At 47.5% G+C, this 16,587-nt stretch overlaps 1 protein-coding gene across 1 annotated transcript in view; it reads right to left on the minus strand.

Moving 5' to 3' along the window:
- GLG1 (golgi glycoprotein 1) overlaps nucleotides 1-16,587 on the minus strand; it is a 70,430-nt gene that overhangs the window by 15,811 nt on the left and 38,032 nt on the right. Inside the window, exons 5-13 of the mRNA XM_067004647.1 lie at nucleotides 15,233-15,436; nucleotides 14,652-14,723; nucleotides 12,789-12,972; nucleotides 10,734-10,948; nucleotides 6,758-6,879; nucleotides 6,014-6,115; nucleotides 3,914-4,067; nucleotides 2,120-2,257; nucleotides 708-794 (exon numbers count right to left, since the gene is read on the minus strand). Coding sequence (XP_066860748.1) covers nucleotides 708-794; nucleotides 2,120-2,257; nucleotides 3,914-4,067; nucleotides 6,014-6,115; nucleotides 6,758-6,879; nucleotides 10,734-10,948; nucleotides 12,789-12,972; nucleotides 14,652-14,723; nucleotides 15,233-15,436 — 1,278 coding nt within the window. The remainder of the gene's footprint in view (nucleotides 1-707; nucleotides 795-2,119; nucleotides 2,258-3,913; nucleotides 4,068-6,013; nucleotides 6,116-6,757; nucleotides 6,880-10,733; nucleotides 10,949-12,788; nucleotides 12,973-14,651; nucleotides 14,724-15,232; nucleotides 15,437-16,587) is intronic.

Below are 16,587 nucleotides of genomic sequence, written 5' to 3' on the forward strand. Positions count from 1 at the left end.
AACCATTTTGTAATGCTGGAAGGAAGCATCCCCTAGGGCACAGCGTTGATCGAAGAGGTACAAGGAACAATTCGGGGCAAGGCAGTCAAACACGCAGCTTCTGAAAGCAAACAAAGCTGCCGACTTCACTGAAAAACCCTAAGCAACGTATCTGGTAGTTATTTCCTGCAAAATGTTTGGGACCTAGAGGGAAGCTGCAACATGGTACTCAAAATTACTTGCAAGTAGAGCAAAAAAATGAAGTCCCAGAACATGCTTTCCCCATCCCTGGAAGTGTTTAAGGCCAGGTTGGACGAAGCTTTGAGCAACCTGGTCTAGTGAAAGGTGTCCCTGTGCATGGCAGGGGGTTGGAATTGGCTGAGCTTTAAGGTCCCTTCCAACCCAAACCACTCTATGATATTTTGACTTGTACTAAAGGTGACTGGGTTGCCTGCTCAAGACATTCTAGCTTCAGTGCCACAAGCTATTATAGGCTGGCGATGGCAATTCTCCTGCTTACAATCCTTAACTGCTGTTCAATTCTCTTCCTCAAGAACCCCACATGAAAACTAACACTGTACAGGGTAAAAAAGATGGCCTCTGCTTAATCCCAGAAATATGCATTTCTGCAGCTACCCTTTTTTTTTTTTTTTTAAATCGCGTCAAAATGATATTTTTAACTAGGCATGCTCAACTCTCTCCTTAATTGCAGGCTGGAAACTGCTCACCTCAGACTCCAGCTCAGTAAGGTTTCCCACTATGTCTCTGCAATCAGACACCAAGTCGTCAAGATGGTCCTGAAGGCATTCCAGCTCCTATTAAAACAGACATTTCAGCGTGTGGTCTGAGAAACCAAATTCAAAATTCAGGCCTGAAAGTGCAACACATATGAAACTGCCTTCCTTTCCATAAAGTCTTAAATCTCATTTAACGCTGCCCCTGCGACTGGCACTCATAGTTCAGGCTCCTAAACCAGACACTCAGCACCATCTTCCTTCCTACCTTTGCCTCTTACAGTATCATTTGGTGAAAAGAATGAGCAGTCCTGCAGCTTTACTTGTACAATAAGTGGAGGATTACAGGCAATATCCCCAGAATCTGCGCTCTCGCAGCAAGTATTAGAACTGAAATGCTGTCAATACGCTGATCTTTCATTTCTCAAGGAGAAGCCTCCCAAAATAGCATATTATGTGAAAGCAGTTAAAACAGTTGCTTTGAGCCAGTATCAGTATTTTCTTTTTGATTATTAACAGTTCTGAATACAGGGAACATTGTATTTTTCTATTTGATAATAACATATTCGCTTAAAAAACACGTTTTTCCTATTCAAATGAAAAATATGCCAACCATTTTTCTTAAGTTGTACAATTCTTGCATGTTGCACAAACACACCAGTTTGAATTCCCCAAACTCGGTCCTGGTGGATTTTGTTTAGGTTTTGCTTTGTTTTACAGGGCAGTGCGTATGTGCAGAGAGTGACTGAGAGCACCGGTCTAAAACATTGCCGCTGTTCTCAAAAGCTGCACGAAGCACTTTCACTTCTGGAATATCGCATTTAGTTTGCCCTTTGCATAACCTTAATGAGGAGTTAATTACCCAAACTTCCAGTCTGCAATAGACACTTCAAAAAGCCAATGGTGTATGCTCTGCTGCATCTGCTGTCGAATGGCTCCTTCCCTGCAGCTATGCTAGGGCACAGCAATTTAACATGAAAGTATCTGTTGAAACTTTGTTAAAGAGCAGCAGATGTTAGTTCAGTTCTGTATAAACACAGGAAGCATGTCGTATTTGCCAAATGGGAACGGGATAAAGTTTATGTGGGAAATGTCAAGCTCGTAATAGAGTATTACAAATAAGAGTCAGGGTGAGGTTGCTTCAATGAAGTCCTTCTCGTTAGCTGTCCCCTTTCCCCATCTCATTCCTCTCACGTTGCTGCAGCCGTGCTGTTGGTGCAAAGCTTCTTCAGACGACCTCAGCCTCAGCCTAGTGTAGTTTATGTTTCAAACTGCATGCATTTTTAATATAATCTTGGCTATAAAGAGACAACTAGCTACGAGATGTTCCTTTATCCCGCCCTCCTCGTGCCCTTCCCACCCTCCGGGCTCTGAAGACGAGGCCGCAGCTGTACCGTGCACAGTACCTGCCCTGTCTCTGTCTTTTCACTGCACCACTTCCCCAGGTCTATCATGCACTTGTCCTGCAGGGCTGGGTCCAGCTTCACGTCCATGGCCCGCTGGTGGAGGATGCGCTGTACCTCCGCTCGGCACTCCCGCGATAGCTGCAGAGGGGGCAAAGAGCATTTAGCACACGGGGTCTCCAAACGTGTACGGCACAAACAAGACACTACCAGGTGATTTAATTGGAATGACCACAAAGTGCCAGGCCATCCGCAGTCCCAGGAGTCCTCCAGTGCTCAGCACGAGTCTGCTGGGGCCCACACAAGCCATCCAGGCTCTGGGAGTTTGGAGTTTTGTCACTGTCTCCTGGATGGAGACGCCTTTCTTTCCATCAAAGGAAATTCAAAAGCAAGGGAAGGTTTAAGATGTCAAAGCAGCACAGGTCCCTAGATTATCTGTTGCATCTCCTCTTCATTCAAAGCTACAGGCTACTTAGGGAGAAGAAAGCCAGAATGGCTTTTGGTCCTCAAGACCAAAAAGGGAAGCCCAGCACAAGGCAGTGTACTCCAGCTATAAATTCCTTTCAGCAATCCCCACTGCAGCATAACAGAGCCAGCAATTGTCAAAGATTGTCAAAGCTGAGGAACAGACTAACTGTAGAAAATTCAAGGGATACTGCTGCGGTGCTTGCCAGACCTCAAGTGCACCGGTCAAAGCTTAAAACGTTACACACAACTTCCAGGGCTTTGGATCTTAGCTGGCGTTTTACAGACAGCACTGCAAAAAGTACAGATACGACCTCTAATGAGCTTGCTTTCAAACACTAGATTTCAAAATGACAGCTGCTCCCTTGGCCTACTTTCTAAAAGAAAAATACATTTAACAGCCTTTTCTCTCTGATATTATTTGCAGGGTGGCTATTGATTCCTTTGGTCAGCACTAATATAAAATGGAATTAAAAAGTCTCAACTCAGCACGCTAAGCAAGTGCATTAAAAAAATATTCCTACAAGTGAGACGCTTTCAATCAATATTTGACCTCTGCCACAACAGACCTTTTATATCAAACTGTAGAAATTAATTTTTAAGCCAGCCCATTGTGTAACCCCAGCTCCTAGGAGCTGTGTACAGTACAGGGCCACAAGAAACGGAACGGAGTACCCGGCTGCTTTCAAGGGAGTGTCTTGATAAAGGCACGAGAGGGCAGCAAACTTGAAAAGAGTCGCTCTGAACCCAACCAACGTGATGATGGCGGATCTCCAGATTGCAGGGCAGCAAGTCAGATCCCTATTGTCTTCTTTAAAGACAGCATAAGCACATTTACCCGTACAGTACACTCCAAAGAATTGAAAGCATGCTTTATATCAATAAGAAGAGTTTAACAGACTATAATCTGAAGTTGCACTCAATTCCAAACTTAATTAGAAACAGCCGAGGAAAGCTGGGCTTGGAAGGCCTTTTAGCATAAAACCAATTGTGTAGCTATGCTAGCTATCTGCAAGGAATCACATTACGCTTTGGACAGACTCGCGCTGTGTCTGTGCAGACATTCACAAGGAGTTGTCAGCACACAATTCCCCCTGGGGGCAATTGCCCCTTCTCAATGATGCCTTACCAGAACAGTAACACAGAGCTTCAGGGCACACTCGAGGAGGAGCTGGGCATCTAAACTAGTGCAAGAAATGCCCGTGGTAAACACTTCTTGCCAGCTTCTGAGAGTTCTTGCAGTTGCAGCACAGCGAGTCCCACTTCCAGATGCAGGTTACAACCAGTATTTAGCACCAATCCAGCAGCGGAGGGCTGCAGGCCAGCACTTACCCTCCTTCCTTGCTCCTCCGTGCGGTAGGCATGCCTGTACAGGCAGGAGAACACCGCCCCCGGGGGCATCAGCTCGCTCGTCTCGTTCCAGCCGTGGGTATGGCACAGGCGGGAGGCGTCTCCCTGACACTTGCGGTACAGGACCGTATCCAACCTGCAGACAGAGAAGTCACCACTAGCACTTCCATTCCTGGGGCATCTCACGCGCTCAAACCTTCAGCCTTTCTCATTCTGAAGTGCTTTTGAGGCAGAAAAATCCATCTCAAGTTTCATAAAACCACATCACTTAGCAGCAGCATCTAAGCAGCTGAACCAACTGGTGGCAAAATGCAGGTCGCTCAGTCTGGAATCAACTCCCTAGTCTTGCAAAATGGAAGATCTTATACCGAGATCGTTAATTACAGATCAAATCTTAAATGCTTCTAGAAGTACCTCCCATTCTCTTCTACCTCATGTCAGCCAAACGCTGACATGTGAAAAAAGAAGTCATCTCCATGACGTGCTACAGCAGCAGCAAAGTAGGTGCATGCCGTGTTCTGCTCGTACAATATCTTACATTTACCTTGCACTGCTGCCATTTTGAAACGCCAGTTTCATACAAATCTGAGTTAGATTAATTATTGTCTGTTCTGGATCTCTCTGAAGACTTACTTTTGCATACAAGAAAACTGCAACAGCAGATTTCTTTAGACAACGTCTACTTACATTCAAACTAAGGCAGAGATTGCCAGCTTTCCAAAATGGAAACCTGATTTCTACAATGCTTTAGAAGGTGAACATCAAAGTGCACCAGTGGACAAAATTATACCGACAGTGATAAAAGTAGAAAGAAAACCATGAAGATTTCTATTCTGAACATCTACGCTATGCATCGAGTACAACAGCTTGTGTTAGCCAGTTTCAGGGAACAGCGGTTAAACAAGAAAGGTGAGCCAACGCTGCCCTGCCTGCAATATGAATTAAGATTATCTTTACTCCCAGCAAAATGCAAATACTCATTTTTTCTTTCTTCCAATCAAAGTTTGGCTCAAATAATAATTACCTGCTGGAAACGTGGCAGAGGCAGGAAAACCAGCGATGAAGGGGAAAAACAGGAGGAGGAGGAAAAAAAATAAGTATTCTTGTCTAGCTATGAAGGCAATTATCGAGATGACTAAACAAGCAGCCATGAAGCCTTAGGTTCTGCGGTCTGTGAAGCTTCATGTGTTTTAGAAGCAGAAGATCACAGAGCATATCAGCTCTTAACTACCGGCAGCGCTGCCCACAGGTACCGCTGGGACTCAGATTTTCGTCATGTCTGATTTGAATGCCCTCTGCAGCAACTGCAGCCCACAACTTCTTGCCTTGCACTGCTCAGGGTCACTGAGAATTATTATTCCATCTCTTGCAGAACCCCCCCCATTTGATGTACTCCATTTCTTTACCTCTCAACCTTCTTCAGAAGAAAAGCCAAATATTTTTTTTTTTCCTCACTGCTCATGTTTAACAAATTTATACCCCACTTGCAGTCATCTTAACCCACACAGGTACAGTGGGCTCTGCAGATATTTCAAAGCCCTGCTGTGTTTTGATGAAAAAGCTGGAAAAGTTGTGCTCCAAAGGGAATTATGTCCACTCCGCAGGCTGTAATCACACCTAGACAGTTTGAAACAAGGCAGAAGCAGGAGCAGGACACCTCCTTCAACCGTAGCTCTGTTACACTTAGTAGCTTTTCCTAACTCTCCTTTTGTAGCACACAGTAGATAAAATGGCTGCCTCCTACAAATAAAGTGACCTTCAACTTCACCGTGGCCAGAGAAACTTATTTTAATGAAAGATGGGTTGCATTTCAGAGCTCAAACTCGAGGCACCTCCTACGGTTGCACCGTTTCTTTTAAGTGTAAAAAAAAAAAAAAGCATAACTGGGCATCACCCTTACCTTTCCTCACCAGCTTTTGCTTTTATTGATCTAGGCAGGTATTGATGCCCTACAGACCTGGCACAACTAGAAGTCCTCTCTTATTTCAACGAGAATAAGCAATGCCGTTTTGCAAGGGATTCCTAACACATACAAACACTAAACACAAGGAGCAAGTGAGGATACTGTTTTACGGTACTCACTTCCAGTCACGAGATATAAAATATTGGAGCTCCAGGAGCCTATGCTCACAGTCCTCCACCATCTTCTCTGTATATAAGTGCTCCATCAGGCAAGACAGAATCCTGCAACCAGAAGAAAAAAAGTTAGGCAAGGGATGCTATCATGCTGAGCTTCCTGGTAAGTCAGTGTTGCCAAATCAGTCTTCCCAACAACCCATAGATAAGACAATTGAACCCCGTGAAGATGATCTTTCTCCTTCAAAAAGAGGATGTCAAAAACATCCACATACCACATTTACACCCTCACATTTCCCCTTTTCAGTTATCTCAGCAAATCTGACACGTAACAAAACTGAAAGGAGTATTTTAGAGCCTGGCTCAGGAGATGATACCCATCAGGCCTCAAGACGAAGGAGCAGTTTGTCTTTGCAGCACAGGTTTGCTTAACCAGCCTTTCAAGGCTTGTTGCCTCTCTTTGTGATATTGCTAAAGACTTATGTAGTAAGGGAAATTAGCACATCAAGCGTTACAAATGTAAGCCTGAGAAATCTACGTCCCTCACCAGTGCAAAGCCAGCTCTGTTACAAGAGCACCGGGCCTGCTTACACGGCAGCGGGGGAGGCAGAGCTTGGTTCACACCTCAAACCCTGCAGGAATGGCAAGGACTCATTTCTGGCCAGGGTTTAGTATCCACACCGCTCAGCAACGCCGCTGTCACGGGTGCCCAACGTGACCAAAAGCCCGGTGTAAGTGCGAGCCACCTACATGGGGTCCCCGGAGCGTATGTGCTTGCAGGCCGTCTGTATGACCGACTCGCAGGCCTCGTTCAGCGCGCGGTCGATGCGGTAATCTGCCCCGGGGTCGGTCTCCTGGATCAGCGTTTGAAGCTGGAAGAAAGAAATTGTGGACAGGAAAACTTAGCATAACGACCAAACCTGCAGCTTCCAGCACGGCCATTCCACGCTGGTGGCACCGGACAGGATCCCTGCTCTACAGCTGCTTACTCTGTGCTCTGGTTAAAGCCTCGTGCTGCCAACCCAGGAGCGTGGTACTGCTGGGCCCTGGCTGTGCTTAGCAAGCAGCCTGGGAGCACTGGATGAGACCTGCCACACGAGGAACGTCAACTGTAAACCCAGACCACTTACATACAAATGTAGGGAACACAACTGTAACATCTGAGTGCTGTTTCTGATCCATCTTGTGCCTTGGTGGCAGCCACATCCCATAAGGCTGACACCAGGCATGCAAATTTGTCACATTTCCATGGCTATTACCTACTGCTCTAAGCTGAAATGCAAATCAGTGTTTAAAGTACAGCTGCCGAGCTACAAACAAAGCTGGAAAACATTTCTCAATTGTCTGGAGAGGACACAAGTTGCACTGAAATACAGGATGAAATGTCACGCCCCATGCAGCAGCGTTTCCTCAGGGATGCCCGCTCGAGCTTTTAGAAGCCAAGGGAACCACAATTAGATCTATAGTACAAAATTTATTATTATATACACAGAAAAAGCAGGGTGCCGGTTTTCCTTCTCCTTACTACTTAGTTCTGGGGGAGCAGGCAGCTTTCTTGGCCATCACCAGCCCCAGAGCCCCAAGCCCACTTCACCTTCGAGAGGCCAATGAGCCACAGGGTGAACCAGTATCACCATTCTCCAGGCAAATGTTTTCGGCTGACAAATTGGGAGCAAAAAAGGAGAGCTTGCCTGGAAGGCAGCTGCACAGGGACATCCAATGGTCGGCACCGTTAACATCCTGACACCTACCCAACGATCTTGTCACTGCCCAACCAGATCCAAAGCACAGCTGCAATTTTATCCTCCAGCTTTCACAGCCTGCACCTAAACGCCATCCAGCAAGCCTTCAGAAATGGAGAAAGCGTTCAGCCTGGAGAAAAGGAAAGCTGGCACTACTTATCCATCGGGAAGCTTGTGACCAAGACAGACCCCACAGCGCCGGGGATGAACATCAGGTCTTCTGCAGCTCAGTCTTGGCTGAAGTTTCTCTCGCCCAAGGCTGCAGGCAGCTCGGAAGAGCACTGCCTAGCGGGCATGGACTCTTGGGTCAAAAATTCCTGGGGTATTTTCAGAGCAAGAGGACGCTGCATGTGGGACACTGGTCCTGCTCCGTGTCAGAGGTTTACGTAAAGCGGGATCGGGTTTGATACAGGAGCTCCTCCCTCGAGGGAGGATGGGAGAATAAAACCTCAAACCTGACATTTTAAAGTTAAATTTACAGTAAATAAACTAGCAGCATTTCAGAGGTACCAGCTCACTTCTAAGCCTCCTGACCTCGCCATGCTGTCCGGGGCATGACCACAGGATTCCCAGTCCTAATTCCCACCCCACTGGGAGATGCAAAGGTGGCAGCCAGAGCCCTGGCTGCAGGGAGGGGAATATTGGCCCTGCTAACAGGAGCGAGGGTTTTACAGAAGTTCCTCCCCTCCACAGCTAACCTTTCCTGCTGAAAGCAGCTGGATAAGCTTTGTAATCCTCAACTTTCAACTGACTTGGAGCTAAATTCAGTTAATTATCAATTTATTAGTCATATCAGAAACTGAAAGCAGGGATATCTGCCCTTTTAGCCAGGATTACAGTCTTACATGCTCAAGGGACTAAACAGAAAAACCCACAAAGACCAAAACAAGAGCAAAGCCACTTATTTGTGAAGCAAATCCGAGGTGTTTGTTCCCCCCAAAGCAACACGGAGCTTGCTTTACTTGGCAGGATGTGCTCCAGTTCCACCTCCTTTGAGAGGATTTTTTTCCCCATCACAAAACGCAAGGGCCCACAGAAGTACGCCGATAGCACGCGTCTCCTCACTGAGGGCAAGGAACCTTTCATAAATAATTTGAGGGCTTGTAGTTGTTCTTGGCAGATGGGCAAACATTTTCCTTTGTAAGACAGTGCAAGCAGAACGACGCAGGTCAGTCGAAGAGAAAACAGGGCCAAGTTGGACACTTCCCATCCCAATTTCCTCTGGCAAACTGTCTGGGCAAGGAGCCTGGCCACGCAGCACCTACAGCGGGGGACTGCAGGACGGGCCCCACTGCCCCGGGCTAGCCAAGGGACCAGTGCGTTAGCAGCAATACCTAATGATGTTAATAAGGCACCGGGACAAGGCCGGGACACTCCAAGTACAAAAACCAATGTCTGGAGACGGACCCAAAGCAGCTTTCCGACAACGTTCCCTCCCTACAAAGTTACCATAGGAAGTAAAAGCGGGGAACTCGTTCCAACAGAATAAATCCAAACGGAACAAAAGCGGTGACAGCAGAGACAACCACACCAACCCAGCCAGCACCACTCACAAACAAATCTGCCAACGATGTGGCACCTCAGAAGTTGTAGGTAGCTCTATAAGAGCACTATGCCAGACCCCAGGTACCAGAACACTGGAACGTTTATTTTATCCTTGCTATCATCTATTTTCTTTTGCCCACAAAAATATGGATAAATTAAATCACATTCTGTAACATCAGCATTCAATTTGCTCACGATACCCCTTGCAGAGACCACAACAGAGGTCATTCCACATCAAGGGGAGTTGTTACCAAGCCTGGCTGTGGCACAAACTTACCGCACAAAAATGCAGCGGTGGCTTCATTGTAAAGGAACCGAAAACAACATCCTTCTAGATTTACACAAACATCTTTTCCCCCAGAAGTCTGAAATCGCTCTCACTTTTGGGGGGATTCCTGCCTCGACTGAAGACTTACTCTGAGCATGCACTTCATGATCTAGAAGTTACTCCCAAGAACCAACTCCTGGTAATTTCCAGGTACCCAAGGATTGAGGCAGCAAGTTCAGGTTCACATTTAAAATTTCATCACAGAAACATCCTATGCCTTAAGAAAATGGCAGATATTCATTTCTTTGACAACATGCGCAGCCAACAGTTAAGATAGCATAAATGGCAACATTTTGGCCCCAGGCTTTAAACTACATTTACAGTGGAAATGGACTATGGAGGCTCCATATATTGCGGGAGGTCAAGAGCATCCATCTCCCAAACTCCTACATCCTCAGGAACACTCCTCAGCCACTGTTTGCATTGGTGTCACTTTTCCAGGCTCATCTCACACACATGGGCTGAAGGATCATTAAAAACAGGATTAAATAAAAAGACATAATACCACGTTAAGAAGTGCTAATGAGTTGGTAGAAGTATTAAATAATTGCTTTCAATTTAAAGAGACTACAGACAGGACACAACTGGGCCTAACCTAAATTTTAAAAAAGGCAAAAAAGGAGTCAGCCCATTTTAAAAAGGTATTTTGGAGAAGAACAACCATTTGCTTTAGTGGCAGCAACCACAATGATGCACAGCAGCATGCTGTATCTGTACCTGAAGTTCCACATCCATCATTCAAGCTCAGTGAAATAGCAAAAAAAAAAAAAAAAATGAGTGGAAAGTTGCTTTGAGAAGATTTAGTGCACTTCTAAGAACTGGGACACAGAAGGAAAAGGGAAGGAGAGGGAATGTTTTAAAACGTAAGGTTTCCCTACAACTTACATCCAGGACAGAATTCCACGACTCGAGAAGTGCTGGAGATCAAATACAAAACCTGGAGCAACACAACTCAGGTTGTATTTTTTGAGAAAACAGCGCTGCTGATGTGCTGCTAGATCCCAAAGTTCCACTTCCTACCACGGTAACAGGTGGTCGACAGGCAGGTCGCTGCCCGTTAGTGCTTTACCAGCCCAGCACCCCAGAACCGAGGAGAGGAAAACCCCCTTACCGCCTGCTGGCAGTTGAGCCCGACGTTGCCCTTCTCTCCCCGCACCACCTTCATCAGGCAGTGCAGCGTGCGCCCTTTGCGGTGCAGGCCGGAGCAGTGGTGCTCGATCTCCCCGCGGCAGCTGAGGATGATTTCGGGGCTCAGGGAGAAGTCCTCCATTAGCATGCGCCGGTAGTCCAGCATTTCGCCCTGGCACTCGCTGCTCACTTGCCGACCTAAAGCCAAGAGAAGAGGACGAGATTTAGTCCTGGTGCCCTTCTTGACCTGGATTCTTCGGGCTACCGTGATGCTGGAAGGACAGGGACAGCACGCACACGCTGAACAAATCCTGATGGCAACCAGCGTGCCACAGCAGGCACCCCGAGGACCAGACCAAGCATTGCTGTGGATCCCCTCATTTCACTGAACCTGCAAGATAACCATTCTGTGGATAAAAAATGGGTCTGGAAAGATGAGGAGAGTATTATGCTGGATCCCACAGTACAGGAGCTCCTTTTGAAGAGCAGCTGAAAACGCTCAGCTCATCTGCAGCTCTGCTGCACAGGTTATCTGCCGCCTGTACACTCAAGTGTGTGCTTTTAACACTAGGAATGGAAGTCACCTCTGGTAATTTACCAGCTTGATATGTAACTGGAGGAGGAATCTGTCTGGGCAGCATGGTAAATGCCTTCTCTGAGGAAAGGTTTTCTAGAGCAACAGCACATATGTGCTCAGGAAGCCAAAAAAAACAGAACACATTACCAGGAGAACATACTGAGTGTCTAGCTAACCAACTGTGGTACAAAATTTACCTTTAAAAATGCTTACATCCTCTATAAGCTCTTCTACAATCCCATGTAGATAGGTTGGTTTGGGAATCATGAGGAACACGACGGCTTTTCCTGTGCCCTACCCTAGCCTCCCACCACGCTCTATTCACACGGGCACAACTCCCCACCAACAGAGGTCCTACACCACCGCAGGGGCTCCCAGGCATTATTATACAAATAGGTGGGGGGGTGAGGAATAGCAGATGTTCCTCCAGGGCTACGCTTCATGTGTGAGCCACACCGCAGAGCCTGTTCTGCTGTGGAAGCCGAAGTCAGTAACTGAACAGAAGTTTTCTGTAAATCAGGAAAACACCTGCCCTACTGCAGGGTGAGGAAGAAAGCTCTTCTGCAAACAGCACACATCATTTCCACATCAATCAGAAATGACGAGTTATTCAAACTCGCAAATGCAGGCTGCTTGCAGAGGTACAGCAGCCTTCCCCTCCTGTGCCAGAGGCACTGCAGCACGCAGCCATGCCGCTGAATCATAAACCACCAGCTGCACGCCCGGGGAAACACAAACAGTTCTCCAGTGCAGATCTAGAGGATTAAAATGTGCCATTCTTACGTTATGGCAACCTCATGGAGAACCTTTAACATGGTCTTGCTGTATAGGGGGGGCCTGTAATGTCTTTGGGACAGCCACTGGTGTTAAGTTAGTGTAAGTTGGAGATGTCTTAAGTGTATAAAGAATGTTCTCACACTTACCATCCTTCTATGCAGCCTAAACTAGGGAAGGGGTACAGAAATTACGGCATTTACCCAACCTACATAACTGTAGAGGAAGAAACATTACTTACAAGAGGCACAGGATTAAGTGGAGGCATGGGACTGAGCCCTGTCTTTCCTCGAGTGTTGATAAACAGGTTGCCTATTCTGTGTTTTAAACTAGCACCATAGTTAACGCTTACTACAAAGGAGGGAAAAAAAAGCTGTTTGAGTCCATAGTGAATAGAAGGCTTTGCAATTACACATCAGTCCAAGTGGGATTTGCTATTTTGCATTTTAAACTTTTTGCCTAGGCAATAAAAGCCAGCGTCAGAGGTTTACTCAGCTGTCCTCATCCCCAAAACACTGCTAAGGAAAGCATCGCAATGAGGAAACCTGCCTCTGGAACAGAGTTTGACGGGAGGTTACTTGGAGGAGGTGACCACAAATAGGTGCTGGAGCTGCTAGTTCAACATCCAAGAGAAACTTTTAACATCAATACCCCACAAGTGGCATCTCTCGGGTCAGCTCCACTCACCTCTGTGCACGGCCGACTCCAGGCACATCAGGAGGTAGGACAGCCTGGCCTCCCGGGAGCGGGGAAGGTTCTCCACGTTGCAGCGGTACTTCTTCAGGTCACTCTTGCAGGACTTGGCCAGCGAGTAACTGACTTTGTAGTCCTGGGCAATCAGCTTCTGGCGTGTGGTCAGCGCGTCACGGCACTGCAGGAGACAGGGTAACTGGATTAGCTTCCACGTGGCACAGCAGAGAGCTGGATGCTGCTGCTTAGGCTTCAGGTTGTGTTTTAAAAAGACTGAGGCTCTACAATTCATGCATTTAAGATGGACTGCAGTTAAATCTGGTTCTGCTCACAGAAGCCAGGTAGTTAACAACCCACACAGGTCGGCAGGCCAAGGGTTTTAAAGGCTCACTTTTAAGGGATCCCTTCTTCAAACTGCACATTCATCCCGCTGTCTGTGAAAGGCGCTGGCTGAGAGCATGACTCACTCCAGTAACTGAGATCAGTCGCTGACATTTATCCCAGCTCTGGTGCATGCTCACCCCGTGCCCTCAAGGAGCAACATTTCCCAGTCACATTTACAGAACAGCGGGCTCTGGGGACTTGTGCCATCAGACCACAGCCCGGTCCGATCCCAGGAATTTCTACCCATTTTCCCACAACTGGTGGGACTTCCAAGGACGTGCTGTGCCCAAACCTGAACCCAGGAGCTGCAAGAACAACCCTTTAAGCTCCCACAACACCGACGACTTCGCCTGTCCCACCCTGGCAGCCACAAGAGCGACAGCAGATTTTGTGCCCCTCCTGCCTGGCAAACTGCACCCTCAGAGCACCCAGCTCCCTCCCTACCAAGTCATCTGCTGCAGCTCTGTCTGAGCTCTCGACACCCTATATCCAGACCTTAAAAGGCCAGGCAGCTTAGGGTGGAAGAGACCCCGCATAAACAGCCTCTGTACAACCCAAAAGGGACTAAGCAAAAAGAGCAGCCCACTTCGGTAACCTGTTTGTACAGAATGAAGCCTTCTTTCAAGCCCTCGGGGATTACTCCCTCAGCTTTGGATTTGTTAATTGGAACTAAGCTTTCAGATGGATAATGCATTTAAAGAAAAGAGTCTGAAAATCCCAGGCCTCTGCACTGGGCTTCTTCAGCAGAACTTCTCCAAAGAAGGGCTTACAGATACCCATCTTGGTATCCCTTCAGTTGATATAATTCCTTTTAATTCCCAAAATGCTGCTGCTGCGGAAATCACTGAAGGCACTGATGCCTTCCTCAAACACCTACGCTGACACAGCTGCAAACAAACTGTGTTCAGGACTGACTTTCCAGAACAACTTTGTTGTTGTTGTTGCAGAGCATATCCTCAGGATTAGCACAAGGAAAACTTGCCTAACTCAGCTGTGCCTCTTTCCCATGCACTTCCCTACTTCGTAGTCTGCCTCCTAAAACCTTGAAAACAAAATGAAACACAGACAGCTTCCCGTGCCAAGATGTTTGGTCATTTTGTCTCTAAAGTGCACATTATGAGAGCATTTTCCAAGGCTTATACCCACCACGTGGCAGCTTCTACTTTCAGCACTTAAATCACAGCGCTCCCACTTCAGCTCCGAGCTTCCCTTCCCCAATTACCCCCCCAAAAGCTTTGATTTATTTAAATCCTTCAACTTTAAAGGCTGTAACTCGAACGCAATTAATCCAAGCTATCAGCATGTAGCTGGGAACACAAGCGTATCAAAGCAAACGCATCTGTTGGAGCGGTCGGTTATCGGGCCACGGAGGTGATGGATTTTCCCCAGCACGGGAAAGGAACAACGGAGCCTGGGCTGACGAAGGACCCGATGATCTCTTCGTTAAGGATTTGTCTCCCTGAGACAGACACCTACCTTCTCACTCATTGATTCCTCAAACTTGTGATTAAAGAGGCACTTGTAAACTCGGCCTTCCCCAGCCTGAGTCTGTGAAGCAGAACAACAATATTTACTGTTAGAGATAGGGCAGCTAATGCTTAACAGGCAGGACAAACTACGCCACAAGGGATTTCTTTTTTAACCCTGAAAGATGTTAAAGTTAATATTTTAAGTGACAGTGATGGCTTCAGTACTATTTTTTCTAAAATCTGATCACATTCAACCCCCTTTTAGCAAGCAGCCCATCAGCAGACAAAAGCTAACTCTGACTGAGCACCACTCACCTCTGCTGCCTCCTCCCCATCCGAGAGGCTCCACTCCCCTGCACAGCCTCCGATGCCCACTCAGCCCATTAACCCACTAAAAATAACGCCTGTTTGTTGGGCAAGTGAACTCAATATCAGATTTATTGCAAAACGACAGCTACAAGGTGCCTGTTTGCAGTATTACATGATCTTGCTCAGGCTCCGCTCTAACATTTCATTCCCATTCCCAATGCATCCCATTTTTTTAATTTATTTTTGATGTAGAAGGGAAGGTGGGAGGAAACTACTCACATTTTCACAAAATCTCTCTCTGTCGTCCCGGCAAGCAAAGTAGAGGTGCCGGTCCAGGTGGAAGTCATCGGAGGAGAGCTCGGCTACCCGAAGAATGGCCTTCTTGCACTGATCAGACACCTGGACCCTGGGATCGGTCTCCTCCGCCTCCTTCACCAGGCCTTTCTCCAGGCACGCCACCACCTCCCCTTGTGAGTGGGCATCCTGCACGGAAAGAGCAAGAGAGCATCGTTACCCAAGTACTCACACAGCCGAGTGACCCGTGACTCTGGATTAGCACTGCATAAATTAAGCAACAAACGAACCACCTACACGCAGAGCTCAGAATTAACGACATCCACAGAGGCAGCAGTCGGCGTCTGCCCTGTCCCCACACTTTATGTATCACCATCCTGATGGTCACTGTGCCATTCCCCCTTGCCGGGCTCTGGGTTTGGTTCAGTGGGACTTAAAGGGATTGCCACTACTCGGAGCAGTTCACCAAGGCAGCCAAATTACCTCTCAGCCCACACGGCTCTCTCTTGCCATGGCAACAGCAAGTGCCAGCATCATGCTAACAACATCCTGGGGGGAGAAAAATCAAGGTTTCTCCATGCCAAGGCAAGCCCTCACATTGGGTGGTGATCATTAGCGATGCTAAAAGGGCCACAAGGGAACTTTGGCCAAATGCAGGGTTCTCGGTGCTAAGTCCTCCAAAAAAAGGAATTAAAAAATGCAAAGCATTCACTGGTAGGTGAAGTCTCAGGCAAAGCAGCTCTGGCCCAACACCGTGCCCCGAGTCCACTGTCTGGCAAGCCCGAGGGAGCCTGAAGACTACGTGGGTCCACGACCAGAGAATAAACAGAGCCCGCGCTTTGTAACAGAGCAGGGAAGAGGCAGGACGGGGCTGATGAAGGCTCCTTGTCCCTTCCTACATTTTCTGTGTGTTTAGGAGGGGAACCACACCCCCCTAATACCCCCATGGGTCCAGTTCCTCAAAAAACAAGAACACTTCTGGAACAGATCTCAAGGCTTCTGCACGTTTTTCCTGCAAAGACAACCTCCTGTAACTCCAGTTCCCGAATTCATGCCGCCCTGCCATGAGAGGACATTGCCACTAAGCTCATGTCGGGCAGGCAAAGGGTACAACAAGCTCTGAACGTCTGCATACAACCGAGCCACCGAAGCTGGCACTGCAGTGACCGCTCTGTGCCAGCCCTCTGGCTCACGCTGCCACGTCGGTGCATCCCCCACGGCCGCGGCAGCACAAGTAAGGGACCAGCATCCTTAAACCGTGACCGTGACTACTCAAAGCCAAACAACTCTCCCAAAACTTTGTTCTGCCATTCTTCCTCAGGCGGGCAGCCTTCGATTCC

This window comes from Anser cygnoides, chromosome 12 (genome assembly GCF_040182565.1).
Source record: "Anser cygnoides isolate HZ-2024a breed goose chromosome 12, Taihu_goose_T2T_genome, whole genome shotgun sequence".
NCBI lineage: Eukaryota > Metazoa > Chordata > Aves > Anseriformes > Anatidae > Anser > Anser cygnoides.